Below are 23,982 nucleotides of genomic sequence, written 5' to 3' on the forward strand. Positions count from 1 at the left end.
GGACGTTTCGTAGTATTTTCATTATTCTGACGTTTATTTTAGATCCACCGCACACATCGGAGTTTTGTCTGTTGTCTCTGTCTCGGTATGTGGTAAACTTTGTCATTGGGTAAACTGTAAGCAATATTTGACACTTGTTGTCAAAATTTCTGTCAAAAATCAGTCAGCAGAAAACGTAAACAAAATTTTCCGTACAGATTTTTTTGTTTTGATTCAATTTTAAAACTTGTTTTGATTGAAACTAGGTAATTGTTAGTGTAATTAAACAATAATTAATATCCATCTACTGCTACCTATTTCGCCAACTCCAGTATTACTTTCATACCTTAAACATAATAACTTGTTTAGTCAGATTTTCATACAGCTTAGAAACTTACGTGTCCTATTTCTATGATTAAACTAAAATAATACATTCACGGCTTTCACGCTTATGAGATACAGCTGATACACACACCGAGCAATAAGATTGTTCATAGTTTTCCAACCACGATTTCGCATTGTTCTACTTTTGCAGTCACCAGATCAGATAATCAACCATGAGTAATCCGGAGAGGAAGAAGATCCCGGAGGCGCCCACTCCAGCGGCGGTGCCCGGCTCCGGCAACCTGCTGTCCAGCATCGCGCCCCCGGCGGAGCTGCCCAACTTCGTCACTACACCCGTAAGCACTAAAATATACCTGGTACTTGTGTGCCAACTAGAAATGAAAATACTGTTATATAGGTACTCAAGTTTTCATGTCCTACAAGTTTAGTGACAAAATCACTGCAAATGTAAGAAAGGAAATAACTTCTTTTTGCCACAGAGAAACAAACAAAGAATAATGAGTATCATATACTTCCCAATTTAAAAACAACTACAGTATTTCAAAGAACTGAAATAATGTCAGTTATATGTTCAATTTGATATTTTGTAGATACCACAATCTCAACTGCCTCCTGCAGCCGCACCCGCACCTGTGCAGCCGATGCTGGTGCAACCTGGGCCTGCTAGTGTTCCTGATGCTGTGGAAACTTTCACGTTAGTTGATTCATGTATTATATCAATCCACCCAGTTAAGACAAATCTAAAAATATACAGGGTTATTGGTAAGTAGACCGGATCCTTTCAGGAGGATTACCAAATTATTTTAATTAATTTATTAAGGTGTTACCTATGCATAACAACAATTTTTTTTTTATATAGTTAGTTTTTTTTATTTTCGGTTTTAAGCATAAAATATTGGCAATAAATTCAAAAAAACTTAAGAAATGGTTAAGTTTTGGATAATGCATTATAGTGTTCAATCAACTGGAAATGCCTTCCTCTATCACCTCCTGAAAGGATCCGGTCTACTTACCAATAACCCTGTATATACATAATATTACATAATATAAAGAATAGTGATTAATTTTTGTAACAATTGAACTTTATAGCTTTTTCTAATAGAGAAAACTAAATAAAAATGGTCTACCTGATCATGCTTTAAATAGTTCTCCATCTCAAATTCAATTTAAAGTTATTGATAGATTTTTTCATTGTGTAATTTTACTGTTTTCAGGCCAGCAATACCTCTAAGCAAAGGAATGCCAGTGCAGTCCGTCAGATCCCCAGATGACTCACAAGCCACCGCACAGTCCCCGGAGTCACTCACAGATTCACCGACAGAGGCTGAGAAGCTAGGTCTGGGTAGTGTATAATTTTAATTTTTCAAGAACTATAATTATTAGGTATATATAAGATTTTCCTGTGAGCTTCACTTCAACATTAAAGGTTTTCCTATGGGAATTCGGGGACACAATAAACATATAAACCTTCCTCTCAAATTACTCTAACTATTAAAAAAACCACAAACTCAGATGTGTAGTTTTAAAGATCTAAGCATAAATAATATAGACAGATGAGAAAAAAGCCATTGCTAAGGCCCGGGTCTCCTATTTACTCTGTAGGTTGCGTCAAGTGTCACCGCCGTAGGTCGCGTCACGATACTCACTACATCTACGCGCCAACGTCGGCGTGTGAGGGAGACCGCATCAGTACATTTCTATAGTGAGCATCGTGACGCGGCCTACGGCGTGACGCTGGACGCGACCTGCGGCGTAAATAGGAGACCCAGGCCTAATAATTCCTATACGAATTTCGGCCGTTTCTCATAGAAATGAGTGCATTTGTGGAATCTAGTCATATATGCCTGTGGTACTATCACATATACTTACATATTATTATAGGGCAGCAACAGCAATCACCAATACAGGAACCATTTATAAACAACCTACTAACATTCCCAGGTGACGTAATGCCTGGGTCAGGGCTACTCACGTGGGTGAAGGGCGCGGTGGCGACGGACGGGCTAACAATACAGCAACTGTTTATAACCTAGGTACTTGTTAACATTCCCAGGCGACGTCATGCCAGGCTCCGGGCTCCTCACATGGGTGAAGGGCGCGGTGTCGTCGGGCGGGCTGCTGCAGCGCGTGGCCGAGCGAGCGCGCAGCTCCGTGGACTCCGTCATCACCACGCTGGACCCGCAGATGAAGGACTATCTGAGTGAGTTATTGTACATCAATGACGTGGGGGAGCGCGCAGCTCCGTGGACTCCGTGATCACCACGCTGGACCCGCAGATGAAGGACTATCTGAGTGAGTTATTGTACATCAATGACGTGGGGGAGCGCGCAGCTCCGTGGACTCCGTCATCACCACGCTGGACCCGCAGATGAAGGACTATCTGAGTGAGTTATTGTACATCAATGACGTGGGGGAGCGCGCAGCTCCGTGGACTCCGTCATCACCACGCTGGACCCGCAGATGAAGGACTATCTGAGTGAGTTATTGTACATCAATGACGTGGGGGAGCGCGCAGCTCCGTGGACTCCGTCATCACCACGCTGGACCCGCAGATGAAGGACTATCTGAGTGAGTTATTGTACATCAATGACGTGGGGGAGCGCGCAGCTCCGTGGACTCCGTCATCACCACGCTGGACCCGCAGATGAAGAACTATCTGAGTGAGTTATTGTACATCAATGACGTGGGGGAGCGCGCAGCTCCGTGGACTCCGTCATCACCACGCTGGACCCGCAGATGAAGGACTATCTGAGTGAGTTATTGTACATCAATGACGTGGCCGAGCGCGCAGCTCCGTGGACTCCGTCATCACCACGCCGTGGACCCGCAGATGAAGGACTATCTGAGTGAGTTATTGTACATCAATGACGTGGGGGAGCGCGCAGCTCCGTGGACTCCGTCATCACCACGCTGGACCCGCAGATGAAGGACTATCTGAGTGAGTTATTGTACATCAATGACGTGGGGGAGCGCGCAGCTCCGTGGACTCCGTCATCACCACGCTGGACCCGCAGATGAAGAACTATCTGAGTGAGTTATTGTACATCAATGACGTGGGGGAGCGCGCAGCTCCGTGGACTCCGTCATCACCACGCTGGACCCGCAGATGAAGAACTATCTGAGTGAGTTATTGTACATCAATGACGTGGGGGAGCGCGCAGCTCCGTGGACTCCGTCATCACCACGCTGGACCCGCAGATGAAGAACTATCTGAGTGAGTTATTGTACATCAATGACGTGGGGGAGCGCGCAGCTCCGTGGACTCCGTCATCACCACGCTGGACCCGCAGATGAAGGACTATCTGAGTGAGTTATTGTACATCAATGACGTGGGGGAGCGCGCAGCTCCGTGGACTCCGTCATCACCACGCTGGACCCGCAGATGAAGGACTATCTGAGTGAGTTATTGTACATCAATGACGTGGGGGAGCGCGCAGCTCCGTGGACTCCGTCATCACCACGCTGGACCCGCAGATGAAGGACTATCTGAGTGAGTTATTGTACATCAATGACGTGGGGGAGCGCGCAGCTCCGTGGACTCCGTCATCACCACGCTGGACCCGCAGATGAAGAACTATCTGAGTGAGTTATTGTACATCAATGACGTGGGGGAGCGCGCAGCTCCGTGGACTCCGTCATCACCACGCTGGACCCGCAGATGAAGGACTATCTGAGTGAGTTATTGTACATCAATGACGTGGCCGAGCGCGCAGCTCCGTGGACTCCGTCATCACCACGCCGTGGACCCGCAGATGAAGGACTATCTGAGTGAGTTATTGTACATCAATGACGTGGGGGAGCGCGCAGCTCCGTGGACTCCGTCATCACCACGCTGGACCCGCAGATGAAGGACTATCTGAGTGAGTTATTGTACATCAATGACGTGGGGGAGCGCGCAGCTCCGTGGACTCCGTCATCACCACGCTGGACCCGCAGATGAAGAACTATCTGAGTGAGTTATTGTACATCAATGACGTGGGGGAGCGCGCAGCTCCGTGGACTCCGTCATCACCACGCTGGACCCGCAGATGAAGAACTATCTGAGTGAGTTATTGTACATCAATGACGTGGGGGAGCGCGCAGCTCCGTGGACTCCGTCATCACCACGCTGGACCCGCAGATGAAGAACTATCTGAGTGAGTTATTGTACATCAATGACGTGGGGGAGCGCGCAGCTCCGTGGACTCCGTCATCACCACGCTGGACCCGCAGATGAAGGACTATCTGAGTAAGTGGCTATGTGAATGAAAAAGTTTTTTTTGTCATGTAAATGATAATAGTTTTGTTTGTCAAATAAATAGTAGCTGAAATACTGGGTACACGTTTTACGCAAACGCTATTGATCGCATAGTTGTTTTTTGGGCAAATGAACTAATTAGTATTTGTGTGTAGTTTAAACTTTACTGTTTTATAGCCCAGAAATTAACGGACAACATATTTTTATGAGATCTACCTTAATAGCAAAAATAGGTAGGTATATCAGTACGCAAATACAGTTTGGTTGCGTCGACCATAGCCTACCTGGTGCCTATTGAATGTTTTTACCACCAATGATTGACCATTATTCTAGCAAATAAAATAATATATTTTTTATCTTACCACCTTACCAGACAGCGGCGGCGACCTGTACCTGGTGGTGGCATCAGACAAGGAGGTGAAGGTGTCGCCGGTGCGCGACGCGTTCCAGGCCGTCTTCGGGAAGGCCACCGTGCAGTGAGTTACATTATATTGTTGCTGTTTTTGTGATTGTAGCTCGCGTGAAAAGGTAGACCCAAGGACTTGGGTAACTTGACTATGTACTCATTCCAAATCATGAGAAACATGCGGAGGTGAAAAGTGTCGTCTTTGAGGCCTTAGCTAACCGTTCCGGGATGTCAGGTGTGAGCATATAAATATGCAATTCATATTTACATACAGCAGGCTAAAAAAATATGTACAATAAATGCAGACGGACTCATGCTATCCCATGTCGTATGCTAGTCGTAGACTTTTCAATTCTCCTTCCTAATCCGACTTATACTTAATTTTTTTTTCTATTATCTTAAATAATCATACTTAATGAAGTACTTAATTATTCCCTTAGTGGTTTCCCAGCGCAAAGCGACGTGACAGCAGCTCAACCGGTCGGCTATGCAGCGGCGTACGCGGCGGCCAAGCAACGCATCGCGCACATACGGTCCACACACAGCAGTCTCACCAACAACGTGCCCATTGTAGCTGTAGAGGGGTTTTTACAAGAAGCTGTTAATGACAGGTGAGTCAGACTTTGTCAAATAGACAGCTTGTCAAATAGACAGCGGTTGTGATGACCTTAGAGATTATATCAGAAAGAAACGCATCGCGCACAGCAGTCTCACCAACAACGTGCCTATTGTAGCTGTAGAGGGGTTCCTACAAGAAGCTGTCAATGACAGGTGAGTGTTGATGCTATAAAGTTACCCCCTTATTCTTTGACAGAGAGGGACAAAACAAAACGTGCCTATTGTAGCTGTAGAGGGGTTCTTACAGGAAGCTGTTAATGACAGGTGAGTCTTAAGGCCGAAACAGATATATGAACACGCGACCCGACGCCACGCGTTTTGTTGTTCCGATAATGGCGTCACGTCGGATGTTTATAGTGTGATTCTAGTCATAGAAAATAGAACGTGGCGTTTCAATAGTGTGTAGCGGCTTTTATTGTGATGAGGCTTTAACCTCGTCGACGTGACGGCGGCACAACCGGTCGGCTATGCGGCTGCATCGCGCACATACGGTCCACGCACAGCAGTCTCACTGACAACGTACCTATTGTAGCTGTCGAGGGGTTCCTACAAGAAGCTGTTAATGACAGGTTAGTCTTGATGCTATAAAGTTATCCCCTTTGAAAGAGAGGGAAAAAACAGTTCAATAGCTAAAATGTCCTATAACTTGTCTATGAAGAACGGGGTTAGAGTTTATTTTGCCGTAAAATTGTAACGCATAGTGAATATACGTTCTATAAAAAGCAGCCTAACTAAACGGTTAATTTAATTGTTCCAGGTGGTATGACATCAGCCTAATAGTACTGTCACAGCCCTCGCTCGACATAGAACTACAAGTGCAATCACAAGGTGAGAATCTCATCATCATCATCATCTTCAGTCAACAATCACCCATTGCTGGGCGTAGACCTCTACCATGACGCGCAATAACATTCTGTCCTGGGCCTTCCTCATACAGCCACTTACTTACTTCATCGGTCGCCTTTCAAAGTCTGTCGTCGGTCGACTGACCCGCTACGCTCGAGTGTGGTCTCAATGGCAAATCTCGTTAACCCCTGTTATCGGTTAATGGCTGGCTAACTTCAGTTTGCAGACATAATACTAATTACTCACATCATTCCAGTCAAACTTTGAGGCATGGCCGAGATTATGTGTCTTGTCTACAGAGTAGCGGTAGCTCAGAATGACCACCTGACCCGAGTGACTCCTATCGGCGTATTACTTACCCTTTTTATCACCTTGTACAATTGTTGACCCTTGATGTTTGTTCCAGGCACCCCGGTGCCGGCGGCGGCGGTGGCGGCGGCGCGCGCGGGCTCAGCGGCGGGCTCGGCCCACGGAGACACCGGGTTTGATATCACTATAGGGAGCATCATGGCTGATAGTCTAAAGGTGGGTTCATGGTGGCATGACGATGACATAGGGAGGTTTTTTTTGCAAATTAGATTCTAGGCATTTGCCTGGTAACAGGAATGTCACCTATAACCTTTATGTTTGTGTTAGAAACCTCGTAATGTTTGTACTGTAAACAGAAAGGGAGGGGATATTTCAGCTCTTCATTCTAAATAAAAAAAAACTGACTACGACTATTCGAAATACGTGAATAAATAATTCTACTCCGCATAGTAAATAGTTCTATGACCAATAAAGAAGAGTTTTTTTGGTGAACATATTTCTCAGTTTACAATACCCTTGAGAATAAATGCGCTTGCGGAAACTAGAATTAAAAAAAAATATGATAAGTTGTTAAGTACACAAGTACGCTCAATAGAGCGTAGTAGACCGTATAAGTATACGATACGTTGCATCAATAAAGTAATCTTTTATCACTCCAGGTCCCTCACACAGAGTGGCAGGAGGCGTGCACGGGCGTGTCCAGACGGGAGCTGCTACTGCTAGCGGCGAGGTCCATCGCCGGTAGCTACCGACGACTGCTCGCTATATCTGCCGCTGAGCCATAGAGTATAATTTATTGAACCATAGAGTATAGCAGAGGCCTTTGAAGAAGTAACACTTTTTGTATAACCACTAATGTTTAGACAAAGTTAACTGGTGATTAAAAAGATATTTGTCAGTTTAAGGCATTTTTCAGCAGTAACACTATCTATATCAGAATTTAACAGTAGTATTAAACAGTACAGTGCTAAACATCAGCTGAACGCTGTCTAAGGGTGACTAGCACGAATCGTTTAAACGTATTTAAATCAATTGCTCACACTATAGTGTCAGAGCAAGACAGCCATAGGTTTAAATACGTTTAAATGTTTCGTGCGAGTCACCCTAAGTTTTTGTGGTAAGGCCCTTTTAATTTGGAGACTAAATACTTAAATTACCGGCCCGCAAAAATAATAATTTAAAGGACCAATGATATTGTTGTCGTCTACAGAATTAGAAGTTTATTTTGTGGTAGTTCGCAATTGAAAAAAAATATGGAAATGCACTTTGAGGAGGTAGACGGTACAGTACAGTACGCTACGTTATTCAAAATATGGCAATAGGGAAAATAACAGTTTCAGCATAAGAATCTATGACCGAGAAATATTGTTTGTATGAAAAGTCTAGCAAAATTTATTTCCCGTTGATAATTAATTGATCATAATAATTATTATGTAAATTTGTGTATGGAATTTATAATTAAGAAACAAATAAAGTTAAATTCACTGTATCATACTGTTTTGTTTATTACTTATAATTTTAGTGTGTAACAAACTGAAATAAGATAATTATAAGAAATTTCATTGTAAAAATAAAAATAATGTGTATATTGGATTCATGGTTTTTGTTCCTGACTCACCTCCTTTTCAGATTACAATACCCGTTTTTAACATTCTGTACAAATTAATAAATTAGTACGTAGGTACGTAGGTATGTAGATGTAAGAAGAGTTAGGCATTTGTATCTAACTACCTACGTAATTGCTTTATGGTTGAATAGATAAATGAGTGCAGTCCTATAATCATGTTTCCGTCATGCCATGATAATCCATTGGTGCTTTCCATTTATCAGGACATGATGATACCTACTGCACTCTGTAGCAAAGGCTGAAGATTATTGTTTATTACGGCAATGTGACTGGTTAATCTGTCTAGCTCACAAAAACAGACTGATAATACTTTTTTTTTATAATATCCGCTGTTAGCATTAGGTATACGTATTTAATTTATCATAATTATGTACCGATACGACGTCACATGAAATTCGGTGGACTCGCGCCCTATGGTGCAAAGGTAACGTGACATACCTACCTCATATTAGGTACCGATTCTAATCATGAACCGTTGAACTCCACATAAGAAAATTACAATTTATTTACCTATCCGAGAATACCCAATTGGTCATACTGTCCTACTAAGCTGCTGTGGACCTGTATGGAAGTCGGTTTGCACACTAGCCAGGTCGCGCAAGGAAAGTCATTTTTAGATGGGAGTCTCTCAGATAACGTCACAAATGGTGTTGAAAGGGACACTTTGTCGCTTCCTGATCAGCGAACTTTTTGATAAGTACACATTTATTAAGCTGCGTCGACTTGGCAGCCTTTGCGGGGCATGAATGAAGCTGTGCATGAGATCTCGTGTGTCGTCCACAACCTACAACCCTGAAGACCTATGGGGGCGCTATGCCAGCTAGATAAAGCAATTACTGTACCGGTGGCAGCGCAGCGTCGGTTTTGTGTAACCGGAGGCTGTATCTACCAGATTGACGTGGCGAATCGGCCTTTGAGAAATACCTATATTGTTAGCCAATGATTTCAAAAGGATAGTAATATGTTTCATATTCTTAGCTACCTAATATCAAGTGTAGACCGTTGCCGTTGTGTATCTTATTAGGTATTATTATTATAAGTAAATTCTTTATTGCACATAAAAAAAAATTGTACAAAGGCGACCTTAATGCTACTACGCATTCTCTACCAGTTAACCTTTGGTGATGTCGAGAAAGTGATTGGTAGTGCGATAGGCTGAGATGACCTCTCGACCTTTGATTATCTTGACGATGGACTCTGAATTTTGTAGACCCAAATGACCTTAGGTATTAAAGGTACTTACAACTGTTTTTCATAGGAGATCAGGGTAGATAATTTTGATAAGCAATTTATTTTATTAATTTACAGATGCAATAAAGCAATTCGATAGATACATCGAATATCATCAAAATTACAATGCAATAAAGATATTTTGTGATTAATATTGAACTCGTCTTTGTATAAATAGTAAAGGATTCTCAGAAATCAATAATACCGTATTACGGTTTGGTAAGTAACTATCTCTGCTTATTACCAAGATATTTACTCGTGAAGTTTGTCATAACTCATAATTTAAAATCACCATAAAATTCAATCACTGCCGGTATTTAAACTATCTGGCGATTTTGAGTCTCTCTCCTATATGGCTACGATAGAAGCCTGGATAGAGAGACTGAACTCATCAACCTTCCATAACCCTATTACATTCACATTTTCAAAGTCTACGCAACATCATCAGCTAATACATAATCCTCCACGAGCCATCAGCTCACTCACACATTCAGCACTCCCATAGTCTCCACACATCCGCTAACCTTACTACTCGTACCACTTTCCAGAATTTCCCCCGCCCGCTACCATGAAATTCCTCGCAGTCCTCGCTCTCGTGTCGGTGGCGTTCGCCGCCCCGCTCACCACGGAGATGAGCCTCGACCAGATCGTGGCCGCCATCGACAACCCCAGCACTGACCCGGCCCTGATCCCCGCGCTCACTGACGCCCTGAACGAAGTCATGGACGCCCTGTGGGCCGGCAACCAGGCGGTATGATTCTTTTCTGTTATTCAGGAATCCTCTCGACCCTACTGCTGGGGCACGGGTCTCCTGGAGACCTTCTATGTTATCTTGTGTTGAATGTGGATGGATGCAACTTAAATGTGTGCTTTTTCACCAGAGTCGTCTTATTCTACGTTGATATGGAGGCGTTTGATAACCAACCTATCATAGTTAATGGTCCACATAGTATAGCTCTAGGATAGTTAAGCTGCATAGCATATCTCTGGTGGAAGGGCACCCTATTGGGCATATCCGTTTAAGGTTTTAACTATTCCCTTTATTTTCGTAACCTTGGGGCTCTATATGATAAGGGTTGGTTGGTTTACTCTTCTGGCTTGTCTTCTGTTTATTTATGCCCTACTATTAGTTACATAGTACTTCTTGATTAAATTATAATTATTAATGCCTCACTAAAACTAACTAATATAAAATTAAACTAAAAAGAAGATGCTGGCCAGATCGCTGCCACTGTCGGGTAGGGTACCCAAGACGCTGGCCGCGTTACCCCGCTGTATAGCGATGCTTAGCCTTTGTGCGAGGTAAGAGCCAGCCCTAGGGTCCCTTGAGACTTCTATTAAATACTACTTAAATATTTTTACCATGTAGGTATCAATTAGAGAGAACGTCACAACCACCCCTCCCAGTGACTATTCAAACATGAACTCATGTTATTTAAGTTTTTGTAAGAATCCTTAACAATAATTTAGTACCGACGAATGATACTTGTGCCTTAAAACCAGGACCTAAGAAGTGTTTTCTGTCCAGGCTACCGCTGCCGTGGCTTTCCCCGTGTCCGAGGTCGCTGCCGCTGCCGCCCCCGTTCCCGCCCCCGCCGTGGTCGCCCCCATCATCGAGGCCGCCCCCGTCGATGCCGCCCCCGAGGCCTCCAACAACTCGCCTCTGGTCCAGATCATCATCAACGTCAAGAACAACGAGGCTGTGGTTAGTACCTATTGTTTTTGTTTTTTAGAGTTCCGCAACTCACAAGGAAAGTTTGATTATTAGTAAAGTGAAAAGATCTTTATGTACCTACCTAAATAATTAAATTTTGATGTTTCTTTCTTTGCATAAAGTAAGTAGTCCCAAAGTATACCTAAAGTAGTAGGTACAACATATTTTTTATGCTGATCACCAACATAATTTTATTGTTACTTTCAGGCTTTCCCCGATGAGCTTGTTGCCGCTTCCCCCGTGACCGTGGCCGAATCCAGCGTGCCCGCCACCCCCATCAACCCCGCCAACCCCGTGACCGTTGTTGAAGCTGTCCCCACTCCCATCACTGTTGTTGAGGCCGCTCCCTCTCCCGTCATTGTTGTTGACGCCGCCGCTTCTGCTGCTCCCTCTCCCATCACCGTTGTTGAGGCCGCTCCCTCTCCCGTTGTTGTTGTTGAGGCCGCCCCCTCTCCCATCACCGTTGTTGAGGCCGCCCCCTCTCCCATCACTGTTGTAGAGGCCGCCCCCTCTCCCATCACTGTTGTTGAGGCAGCCCCCTCTCCCATCACTGTTGTTGAGGCCGCCCCCTCTCCCATCACTGTTGTTGAGGCAGCCCCCTCTCCCATCACTGTTGTTGAGGCCGCCCCCTCTCCCATCACTGTTGTTGAGGCCGCCCCCTCTCCCATCACCGTTGTTGAGGCCGCCCCCTCTCCCATCACTGTTGTTGAGGCCGCCCCCTCTCCCATCACTGTTGTTGAGGCCGCCCCCTCTCCCATCACCGTTGTTGAGGCCGCCCCTTCTCCCATCACCGTTGTCGAGGCCGCCCCCTCTCCCATCACTGTTGTTGAGGCCGCCCCCTCTCCCATCACTGTTGTCGAGGCCGCCCCCTCTCCCATCACTGTTGTAGAGGCTGCCCCCTCTCCCATCACCGTTGTTGAGGCCGCCCCCTCTCCCATCACTGTTGTTGAGGCCGCCCCCTCTCCCATCTCCGTGGTCGAGGCCGCCCCCACCCGCCCCGTCATCGTGGAGACCCCTGCCGTGGCCGCGCTCCCCACTCGCCCCACCATCATCAACTCGATCTTCGGCTCGCTGTTCAACCAGGCTCGCCCCATCCGTGTTTAAAGCAACTAAATATTGTTAAACAGTAGTACATGCTACCACCTTTGTACCTAGAGTATACGAAATGAAATAAATCGTAATATGGTATTGTGACTTCCCTTTTTTCTTTACTTCTATAATTTTATTAAAACCTGAAAATATATTGTTTCAAGCCTTTGTTCCCAGCCAGTCACACCTCAACCAGTCACACTGTTACTCGTTGGGAATTTTATGTTCAAAATTCCCATCAGTCCACACTCTGTTACTCGTTGAAACACCCTTTTCCTTAATTCCCAACGTGGCACATACAACTGTAACACTGTAACTAGTTGCTTATTACTTCCATGGTTTTGGCAGATAAGCAATGCTGTTTTTTTATGGCTGGGAACAAAGGGTTTCAAGATATGAAGTATATCGATATAGCCTCAGGATAGGTACGAATAAATTTGCGTAAGATGTAGAAGTTATTTAATAATAAGTACTTAGTTATTTGTTCTGATTATTACATTAAAATTTGAATAGCTCTGTAGTTGTCATAATTACTTTCATGTTACATTACACACAAGGAAACTACTTATTCGGTCTAACCACCACTAACACCGGCTTGAATTTAGGATCCCAAGCAGTGCCATCATTCTCCGTCCGTGGAGTCAGATCACCGGATTTATACACATCTAGAATGGTCTTAAAAACATTCTTGTATATCACTTCTGTGGATTCATCTGCTATGGCTTTTTCCAACACCTCGACGGTCACTCCTGACGGTAGGACCTGCTTACCAGTGGTAAAGTCACTTTCATTTCCATACTGTAGATCCATGTAGTCGTTGAGAAGACCTTCTAGAACCTTCTTGCAACAAGCGTTGGTGGTGGCGTCTTCGATGCCGCGTGCTACGTCGTCCAATCTGACAGTTGGATGGGCAGCCATTTTGATTTCTTCTGAAATAAAATGGTAAGGTAGAGATTGTTGGCGACAAATGGATACCTAGATAGTCTTGCAATCGATTTTGGAACGGCAGGTCCAACAAACGTGTACAGATATAGTACAATCAGTAGTATTGCTGTTTACCTATAGGAAGGATCGATACGTAGATCATAAAACTATCGATAGACAATCGATAGTGAACTATTAAGCAGCCACACTATTTGTAGAAATCTATACGACAGACAGTATACTAATATTGCTTATTTTACAAGCCATCCAATTTGGAATCGTAAAATCGTAGGTATAGTAGGTACTAAGCCGATGTTTTTTTTCTTTTAGGTGAAATTGTTGGTTCCTAGGTTCCTACTCGCCTAGCCTGTAATAATCCACTGTAGGACATGAGTCTCGTGCAAGACTGAAGGGTTAGGTATTGCTTGGCAGTCGGTTTGGAGATATCACACAATCGAAGACCCTATTACTTACAATTACTTATGTCTTTAAACTAATATCTGTCCTGACCGAGGATCGAACCCGGGACCTTCGACATAGCAGTCAGGTACTCAGGATCACTAACCACTACACCTATAGTCGTTTGCAATAGAATCCAACAATGATGTAAACAAATATGGCGGACTGACATTGACAGCGTATTGTTTATGCCCATAGTGATGTCATAGTGTTCTAATTAGATTAAATATATAAGTCATAGACTATAAAATAAAACTGATTATATATAAAAAAGTGTTTATTAAAACAAATTTAAATCTTCGTCTTCTTCATCATCACTATCAGAAGTGTCGCCGGTGACCGTAATTATAAATGGAACGACTGTGTCATCGCTTGCCGTGTCTTAAATGCCGTCGAGCTTTTTCATTTCTTCCTCTTCCTTTTTTCGTTTTGGTTAATTATATTAAGCTCTTGAAAATTATTTTTTATTGTATTCAAATAATATTAAATTAAAATAATTTATTAAATTAAAATTAAAAGATAACGCATTCCGCGCGCAAACATTCCGCGTACGGCAGCAGTTGTGAGCGCACGTATACAAAATTATTACATTTTTACCAGTCATTACCAGTGTTTCCCAAACTGTTAAAATGGTAGTTCAATGCAAAAAGTGTTCAGAAGCTGTAACCTTTGGAGCGGCATGCTGTGCATGCAAAAATGAATACCATTTCCAATGTGTGGGTGTTACCGAACAAGGGTTCCGTAAGCTTGGAGACCGAAAACTGACTTGGAGGTGCCCCAACTGCAAGGCAGACCCGCAATCAGTAAGATCCCCTATTACTCAATCTCAATCTGTACCATCAACACCTGGTTGCACCTTGGAGAATATCATGGCTGAAATTAGTAAAATCAACTTAAAGCTGACCCCTCTCATTAACTTGGCTGAAGATGTGAAATCCATAAAAAATGATCTGCAAGACTTAAAAAACCAATCAAGTGACATTTCGAACCAAATGTCGGTCATGGAAGCTCGTGTGCAGGCAATTGAAGTCAATCAGACCATCTTAACTGAGTATTCAGAGAGAATCACTGAACTTGAGGCTCAAATCAACGATAATGATCAATGGCTGCGTTCCAATAACGTCGAAATTAAAGGAGTTCCCATGAAAGCCAATGAAAATCTTTTCGATTTGGTGAGCAAGATTGGTTCTGTAATCAACTATAACGTAACTAAAACCCAACTGAACTATGTAACAAGAGTACCATCGCGCAACTCGGGTCTACCAAAACCAATCATCGTCTCTTTCTTAAACCGCTACGCGAAAGAGGATTTTATTGCGGCTAGTCGAATCTCGAAAGGACTGACAGCTGCGAACATTGGATTTGGAGATTCAAGCAGGATATACGTAAATGACCACCTTACAATGGCTAACAAGCAGCTTCTTACAAAAGCAAAGCAGTCAGCGAAAAATTGTGACTTTCAATTCATATGGGTCAAGCACTCGAAGATTATGGCTCGCAAAAATGCTACTTCTAAGGTATTTCAAATTCGTTCTGATCTGGATATTTCTAAAATTAACTAAATTATCTTGCTATTCCGTAAAACCCGCCACTTCTGAATATGTACTAAATCCCTTTATGTTAATAACTCATAAATGTTTGAGAGCCTTTGGTTATCTATTCACTTCAAACGGCACAAAAAACCTTTTGTATTCGCACATTTGTGAGCTTGAACGACGATTACTGATAACGCTGTTTACCTGTCTTAACTTAATTGCTTCAATTTTGCACCATAATATTATGAGCTTAAGTGTTTTACCTTTGCTTACTGTTATTACTGTTTGTCATAAAAGCAACTTAACTAAAATATTGAACTATTTGAAGTGCGCACGTTTAACTGTGAACCTTATTTCTATGTATTTACAGTCTTGGATATTTTATCCTACCTTGGGACTGCTTTTGCTTTTTGTTAACTACTTGATTGCTTTTGGTAGCGTAATTTTGTACCCGCTTAGAATAAATGTAAAATGCAGTGATCTCTTATAAGATATACTACCAAAATGTAAGAGGTTTGCGTACCAAGACGGAGCTGTTTTCTCGTAATGTGGCATTAAATAATTACGACATTATTACTTTAACGGAAACATGGCTTTTGGACAGTATATTTGATCACGAACTATTTGAAAGTAGATACTTTATCTGTCGTCGTGACCGTGATTATGTGAAGACAAAGCAAACCCGCGGTGGCGGCGTTCTGATTGCAATTAAAAAGGAACTACTATTCGAACCTTGCCCCCACTGGCACTCAAGCGCGGAAGATATTTGGCTAACCATTAAAATAAAAACTCATAGTCCAAATAAATATATAAAACTACATTTATGCTGCATTTACATCTGTGCAGAGAATGAGGGAAATTCCTTTAAATTGCAAATACATAACTTTACAAATAAATTACAAAATATTATGACTAATAATTCTACAGACCATTTCTTGATAGCAGGGGATTTTAACATGAGTTACATTACGTGGACTAAATCTGACGTAGGTGTGACTCCTTCTTACATAAATAGCGAGCCAGCTACAGATCTTATTGATACGCTATCGCTGTGCAATCTTACTCAGTTTAACTTAATAACAAATAAAGATAATAGAATTCTCGACCTAATTTTATCAAATACCACTTTAGAGGTTACCCAATGTTATGACCCGTTAATTCCGGAGGATCCTTATCACAAAGCACTCATCATTGAATATATGTTAACTGATTCATTGCCTCTTTCCTATTCTAAACAAACAAAATATATTTTTAACAAAGGCGATTATGCTAAAATCAACACAGAAATTGAAAATAAACCATGGAATCTTTTGTTTTCTTCTTTATCAGTTAATGAGGCGGTAACTTTATTTTATGACATAATTTATGAGCTTCGTGATAGGTATATTCCTACTCAGTCTCGTTCCAAATTTAATTATCCCGTGTGGTATAGCACAGCGTTAATTAAAATTCTAAAAGAAAAAAATAAATATTTAAAAAAGTTTAAGACGTACGGAAACTTATCAGATAAATGTTCGTTTGATCTTTTACGATTAAGAGCTAAAAAAGTAGAACGTGACTGTTATGAATCATATTTGACACTAGTCGAAAACTCGCTAATTGATAACCCGAAAGTATTTTGGAATTTTATTAAAAATAAACGTGGTGATTCCGGTTTCCCATCGACAATGACTTACTCTAATACATCATGTGACACTGGTCAAGGAATAGCCAACTTATTCAGTTCTTATTTTAGTTCTACTTTTTCAAGTTCATCGAACTGCACGGTTAACATAAATAACACGGACAATTCAGAAAACTCTGCTGGTGATCTCCACATAATTACTGTTGAAGATGATACTGTAGAGAAGCTTCTTTGTAACCTGGATATCAATAAATCCGCGGGTCCAGATGGGTTACCAGCATCTTTCCTTCGATACTGTGCTAGCTCTTTAAAGGTTCCTATAGGCATTCTTTTTAGAAAATGTTTCTCAGAGGGTAGCGTACCTATTATTTGGAAGTCCGCGTTTATAAGTCCAATTCATAAAAAAGGACCAAAAAAGCTTGTTGAAAATTATCGACCTATTTCTAAGCTCTGTCTTATTGCCAAAATTATGGAAAAAATTGTCTACGATCAGATGTATTCGGCTTTAAAACCAATATTTTCACCGCAACAGCATGGTTTCCTTAAGGGAAGATCAACTGTCTCAAATCTAGCTTTACTGAATGACTGTATTACTGAACGTATGGATAGGGGAGACCAAGTTGACGTAATCTATACCGACTTCAGTAAAGCTTTTGATCGAATTGACCACGCGCTTCTTTTGAATAAACTTCTAAGACTGGGTATAAGGGGTAACCTCTTTAGGTGGTTTTGCTCATATGTCGATAACAGATCGCAAGCTGTTGTACTCAACGGTTTTATGTCTCCTTGGTCTGGCATTCCTTCTGGCGTTCCGCAAGGGTCCCTATTAGGGCCCTTACTGTTTATAATTTTTGTAAATGACATAGACTCCTGTTTTCAGCATTCTATGTGTCTATTATTTGCTGATGATTTAAAATTATTTCGCACAGTCAATAACATTGAGCAACAAAATCTTTTACAGGAGGACCTTATCAGATTTGACCACTATTGTCATACTAATAAATTAGATCTAAACATTTCAAAATGCTACACAGTATCTTACACTAGAAAAATCCATATTTACCTATCTAATTACACTCTCAGAGGTTTACACATCCAGAGAAGTAATAACATTCGTGATTTAGGAGTTATACATGACTCGAAATTGGTTTTTGATCAACATATAGATGCTATAACTACAAAAGCTTTAAAATCCCTAGGTTTCATCATGAGAGTCTCTAAATCTTTTCGGTCATTGAAATCTCTGAAGGTTCTCTACTGTGCTTACGTAAGAAGTAGTCTGGAATATGCCTCTCAAATTTGGAACCCTCGGTACAAAGATTACGTCTCTAGATTGGAAAAAATTCAGAAAAAATTCATACGGTTTTTAAGATTTAAATTCCACTTGCCAAAGGAATCATATGAAATGTCTTGCAAACGCCTACACTTACTTCCACTTTATATAAGAAGAGAAGCTGCCGATATTTCGTATTTAATCAATATAATTAATGGTAAGACTGATTGCTCAGATCTAGTCGCAAAGCTTAAATTTTATGTCCCTAGTCGCCTACCCCGTCACCATTCCATAATGCAAATTCCACTTGTAAAAACTAATTATAGACAGAATTCATTTTTTATACGTGCGAGTAATTCACTTAATAAAATTTATAGCGATTCAGAGTTTGATCCATTCAGTAAGAAACATAGTAATGTTAATAGATACCTAACAGTTGCTTTTGTGAACAAAATAATTTAAGTCAGTCTAAGCCTAAGACAGTCTACCTAATTATCTTATCTAGTTTTAGTTAACTTAGTTGTTTTTATTAAGTAAAGATATTAGTGTTTTAGTATTAGTGTGTGTTACAGCTGGTGTCGTGTAACGCCTAGGTATAATTACTAAGGATTGAGTTCTGGAACCGGTCTCAGCGCTGAATAGCGAAGAGATGGGTTCTAGAATTCAATCCTTACCTTTGGAACCATATGTGGGAACTTGTAATTGGCTAGTAGCTGTTTACCTGATATGTTCATATTGTGTTGTAGCTGTAAGTTCTCCAAATATTATAAAATAAAATAAAATAAAATAAAATAACTTCAGATTACGAACAACACTAACTTTTCAATGACTTATAGAGTTCGATGAGTAAAAAACTAAGATGACAGCTTGTCAAATACTTCGAAATTTTTACGTTGCAAATGTTTTAACAAATTTAACTTATAAATACAAGTTAAATCGTGTTGAAGATAATGTGAAAACAATGGTGCGTTCGTTGAAATCAGACTATGTTCATAATTGATCGTCAAATGTATGTGATTACGGAGTAATCGTGACAATTTGGTTTGTTTACATGATTGTTGGATTCTATTGCAAACGACTATAGGTATATCGATAAGTGTATATTGATATCTACACGTCACTTTTCCTTATCTCCTGGAAAACAATTTAAAGTACGTACCTAACTATCAGTGAAAAGATAAGTGGTCTGTACTGACTTCAATGTATGTTGTGCTTGCATTCTTTGATAATGTTTCCACAAGATGTTTGATTTAAGTATTCAGTGTTTCATAAAATATAGTTACTTATTTACAAAAATCTAATTGACTTAGTTAAGATAAAACCAGGTGTATCTTAGTTACTTACTGTTTGCTAAAATACACATATTGAGAAAGAAGTAACCTACTCATTTAGTTAAGATAAACCCCGGTGTATATTTCATTCTTAAGTTAGTACTTCTTATTAAACATTATTATTACCTACATACATAGCCACTAGACTGGAACACTAAAATAAATTACCTAAAAAATTTCCTAATAATTATGAAGTGTATTTTGTATGTCATATCGGTTTAAATAGTAGCACATCATAAATTCATCATCATCATCATCATCAGCCTTCTATCGCCCACTGTTGGGTATAGGCCTCCTTATTTGTACGCCAATTCTTCCGGTCCTGTGCCGCTCTGATCCACTGCTTCCCTGCAACCTTGCAGATGTCCTCGGACCATATAGCAGGTGGTCTGCCAACCGCTCTTCGTCCGTCTCTAGGCCACCATTCTGTGACCGCCTTTGTCCACCTTCCGTCCTCCCGACGAGCCAAGTGTCCCATCATAAATTAACGTTAGTTTATTTACTTATGAGTATTCGCCTATTTTATAGATAGATAAAAAAAATCAATTTCGAGATTCTATATAAATTTCAGCAATGATTTCAGTGATTCTTTAAAGAATTACCTACTTTTAGAAACAGACACAGTAACATGTACTCACAATAATAAACAAGACTCTGTTGAACACACACACTATAAATCCTTCGATGCGCTGACATAAAACTGCTAGATACAAAACATTTTCAGTATATTGTGTGCGTATAAACCTGAGGTATTTATAAATAAACCAATCACTATCATTCTCTACATGGTGGCGTTCATAAAATTACATGGGGTGCCCTACTACAGATTTTATAGTTCACGAAACAGATACTAAATACTATGTACCTACTGCAAAGTCTTTAGTTATTTCTAATATGTCGGTGATGAAACCCTTGGATTCTGCAATATAAATGAGATTAATCGTTTTCGTGAACAGTAAAATGAATGGAATCTATAGTCAGCGTCCCGTATTGAATAGCAATAAGGTTTAAATTAACTCAGTCGTTTGTATGGGAAAAAGAAAAAAGGTTGTTTACTTATAGGATTTTCCAGAAATTATATTCGAAATTTCTCGCCATAAAAACATCCTTGGAAAATATAAAAAAATAATTTGTAAAATTTGGTCCGGTCGTTGTTGAGTTATTAATCACATACCAACACATTTTGCGATTGATTTTTATATTATAGACTAGGTTTTCCCGCGAGATTTGTTTCGCCCTAAAATGTTTTCCCGTGGGAGTTTCGGAATAAAACGTACATATAAATCTTCCTCTTAAATCACTCTATATTTTAAATCAAAAATCCTTTGTGTAGTTTTTAAGATCGAAGGGTACATACAGACAGACGCGAAAAGCGTTGTTTTATAATATGCGCTATGTAGTAGGGCATGCAATACCGCAATACCGGTATTCGTAATACCGGTATTAGGAGCAAAATTCACGCTTTTTTCAATACCGGTATTGAAAGTTAATACCGGTATTGAAGTAATACCGGAATCGGACTTTTTTAGGCTATAATAAAGCGATTAAGATATAGTATTCCTATGTACTGTGAAAGCGCACTTGTTTCCAACCGTTTGATGCAGTTTTCGGCCGTTTGATATCTACTGTTGTCCATGCGTAAACGGACACTGGATGTAAAAAAAAAAATTATTGTAAAATTTAAACTAATACTCAATTCTCGTAAAAATCTATTACAAAAAACTGAATTTCATTGCTTTTTCTCGTTTTATTTTGACCTATACGACCTTTAATCACAATATATGCCATTTATTACAAGGAAATCTAATACCGGTATTAATACCGGGATCCCGGTATTGAGTTGCAATACCGGAACTCAATACCGGTATTGAAAATAGTTCCGGTATTGCATGCCCTACTATGTAGTGATAGTAATGATAGAGAATCTGTAAACATGCAGAGTTACTTTTTCGAACGGCCCGCTGATAAGAGAGGCAGGCTGTCAAACCAGATGATAAATTCACCAAATATGTTTATCCTTGCAATACCGAACTGACGTCGTTGGGTGTGTAGTATTTTCGCATAACTTGCAAGCTGTACAAAATATACATAAATGTGTAGGTATAAAAAAAATGCTGCACAAGTGATACTCAATGACTAGGCTATAAGCAGTCGTCAGTAAAAAACACAAAGTCCTCTGAAATCTGAAAACAAGTGACTTCATAATAATTACAAAGGGCTTAATTATGACGTTGCTTAGTTGCTTTGTCAGCAATACCTAGTGAAGAAAAAAATATTTTCAACTTTTAAGATTAATGAAATTATTGCTATAAGTACATAATTATGTATTTATATCATATTAAAAAAAAAAACCTTATTAAGTAACTAAACTATGAAAAATCACATATACCTACGTCGATGTTGTTATTTTTCCAAAAATGCAATGAGTAAAAAACAAATAATCATTTCCTGTCCATATTATCTTTATCTGTGAAACTAATAACTATAATAAACGCAATATTTAGTTATCATTTATCAATTTATAACCATATTATATATTACCTTTGTTTAGTATACAAATTAAGTTGTAAATTCATTGATTAATTTTATCAAATTTATGTTTTCCGAGGTATCCTAATTTAGCTAGTGCCGCTTATTTGACATAAGACTTACACCTTTCGATCGAAGTGCAAGTAAGTATATTTTATATACCTACCTAGGACCTAGGTATTTGTTTGCAAGTTGTAATTAAAATAACTATTTACTTAGGTCTTTTTGTCAAACAATAATTTTGTTGTTCTGGTCACTGGTCGGCTACAAAAAGGGAGCTGCATGTAAATCATTACTCATAAGTATTTTTTTTCCAGGTCAAATAAAGATGAAGTTCCTTATCCTGTCTCTGTTCGTGGCGGTCGCCACCGCCTCCGCCGAGGTCCCGACCAGGCCCCAGGCCCTCCCCGTGCAGGCGCCCTCCAAGCTGCCCGTGCTCCCTGAGGTTGCCCCTGCCCCCGTGTCTCTGCCCGCCCCTGCCATGCCCGAAGTTGCCCCTGCCCCTGCACCAGTGTCTCTGCCTGCTCCTGCCATGCCCGTAGTTGCCCCTGCCCCTGCCCCCGTGTCTCTGCCCGCCCCTGCCATGCCCGAAGTTGCCCCTGCCCCTGCCCCAGTGTCGCTGCCTGCTCCCGCTATGCCCGTGGTTGAGGCTCCTGCCCCTGCCCCAGTGTCTCTGCCCGCTCCTGCCATGCCTGTAGTCGTACCTGCCCCTGCCCCAGTCGTCCTTCCTGCCCCAGCCATGCCTGTGGTCGTGCCTGCTCCCGCTCCGGTCGTCCTGCCCGCGCCTTCCATGCCCGTGGTCGTACCTGCCCCTGCCCCAGTGGTCCTGCCCGCGCCTTCCATGCCCGTGGTCGTACCTGCCCCCGCTCCAGTGGTCCTGCCCTCTCCTGCTATGCCGGAAGTGGTCGTCCCCGCCCCTGTAGAACCTGAGGTGCTGGAGCCCGCTGTGGTCGAGCCTGAGGTGGCCTCCGTGCCCACCGGCGAGGTGTACAACGACGGTACTGTCTCCGTGACGGTGAACGCGCCCGCGCAGCCCTCGTACTACGAGAGCCTCAGTAGCTGGTTCAGCATGGTCATCAACTACTTCAACAACGGAGTCGTCGCGTCCTCTCAGCAGATTGTTTAGAGATTGGTGGTGAAATAAATATAGATCGCTGATGTGAAAATGTTTTGTTAATTCTTGGACTTCTAGATAATTTCTTTGTAGGTATTAATATTCAGTCAATATAGAACAATTGGTACCTTTTAGCACTTCAGATACAGATACTTTATAGTGTAATGTAATGTGCTATCGTAGATACTAGATTAGTCTGTGGTACAAGGTAAGCTATAGAGTCTATTAGTGGTTAATATCAATGAAATCAGAAAGAAAAACAAGAGAGTTGAAAAAAACACTTTGTTAGGTTAGGTTATGGCAATATCAGAACTGAAACTTAATTTCAGTTTATATCTTTAAGACCGCATTTCCACTCACTCCTTTGTAATCTTGTAGTTTTTGCCGTCGTCAAGCGTTAAGGCGCTTTGTGCAAAAACGGGGGGACATTAACATTGTGAGTAAACTTTCATGATCCCAAGTCGAGTGATTCGCCGTCAAGTTTGGGTCGCCAAGTTAGTGGTGCTAACGTAACGACCCGTAAGCCAAACTTGGCTTGGGCCTGCGCCAAACTCTATTCAGCTAAATTATGAAGAGAACGCAAATTATTTACAATAATGCTGGTGTGTGGGGTGCCGACGTCGTTAGCAACGCCTGTTTGTCAAATGGCTAGGTAAGTATGGGGAATTTGTGGCTTCTAAAACTGAGCTGAGCAGTCTTGCAGCATAAGCTGTGCTTGAGGTTATATTTGGGCTTGTAAAATGAGGTGACACTATTGTCAGGTTATACGATGATATACTTCAGACCGGTTGAT

General features: G+C 41.3%; 3 protein-coding genes across 7 annotated transcripts; all 3 read left to right on the plus strand.

The window, feature by feature from the left end:
• The first annotated feature begins 518 nt into the window (after positions 1–518).
• On the plus strand, positions 519–7,545 carry LOC105394800 (protein PRRC1). 2 transcript variants are annotated; one of them, XM_048627997.1, is made up of 9 exons: positions 519–659; positions 915–1,018; positions 1,539–1,666; positions 2,378–2,524; positions 4,935–5,037; positions 5,408–5,578; positions 6,343–6,413; positions 6,838–6,956; positions 7,400–7,545. In XM_048627997.1, the coding sequence occupies exons 1-9, from the start codon at positions 537–539 to the stop codon at positions 7,523–7,525; spliced, it is 1,092 nt and encodes a 363-aa protein (XP_048483954.1). In that variant the 5' UTR covers positions 519–536; the 3' UTR covers positions 7,526–7,545. The 2 variants fall into 2 exon arrangements, with proteins under 2 accessions (XP_048483954.1, XP_048483955.1); XM_048627998.1 differs by having other exon boundaries at positions 1,539–1,660.
• A 2,129-nt stretch (positions 7,546–9,674) lies between these two features.
• Positions 9,675–12,505, plus strand: LOC105395498 (calphotin-like). Of its 4 annotated transcripts, none has more exons than XM_048627982.1 (5): positions 9,675–9,816; positions 10,146–10,348; positions 11,126–11,302; positions 11,519–12,082; positions 12,263–12,505. In XM_048627982.1, exons 2-5 carry the CDS (start codon positions 10,166–10,168, stop codon positions 12,413–12,415), a joined length of 1,077 nt encoding a protein of 358 aa, XP_048483939.1. In that variant the 5' UTR covers positions 9,675–9,816; positions 10,146–10,165; the 3' UTR covers positions 12,416–12,505. The 4 variants fall into 4 exon arrangements, with proteins under 4 accessions (XP_048483939.1, XP_048483937.1, XP_048483938.1 ...); XM_048627980.1 differs by having other exon boundaries at positions 11,519–11,722; positions 11,753–12,505; XM_048627981.1 differs by having other exon boundaries at positions 11,519–11,650; positions 11,753–12,505.
• Positions 12,506–22,059: 9,554 nt separating this feature from the next.
• Positions 22,060–23,241, plus strand: LOC125490024 (vegetative cell wall protein gp1-like). The gene is made up of 2 exons (XM_048627986.1): positions 22,060–22,218; positions 22,393–23,241. Exon 2 carries the CDS (start codon positions 22,404–22,406, stop codon positions 23,199–23,201), a length of 798 nt encoding a protein of 265 aa, XP_048483943.1. The 5' UTR covers positions 22,060–22,218; positions 22,393–22,403; the 3' UTR covers positions 23,202–23,241.
• Positions 23,242–23,982: the final 741 nt, after the last annotated feature.

Source organism: Plutella xylostella, chromosome 19, assembly GCF_932276165.1.
Source record: "Plutella xylostella chromosome 19, ilPluXylo3.1, whole genome shotgun sequence".
NCBI classification, from domain to species: domain Eukaryota; kingdom Metazoa; phylum Arthropoda; class Insecta; order Lepidoptera; family Plutellidae; genus Plutella; species Plutella xylostella.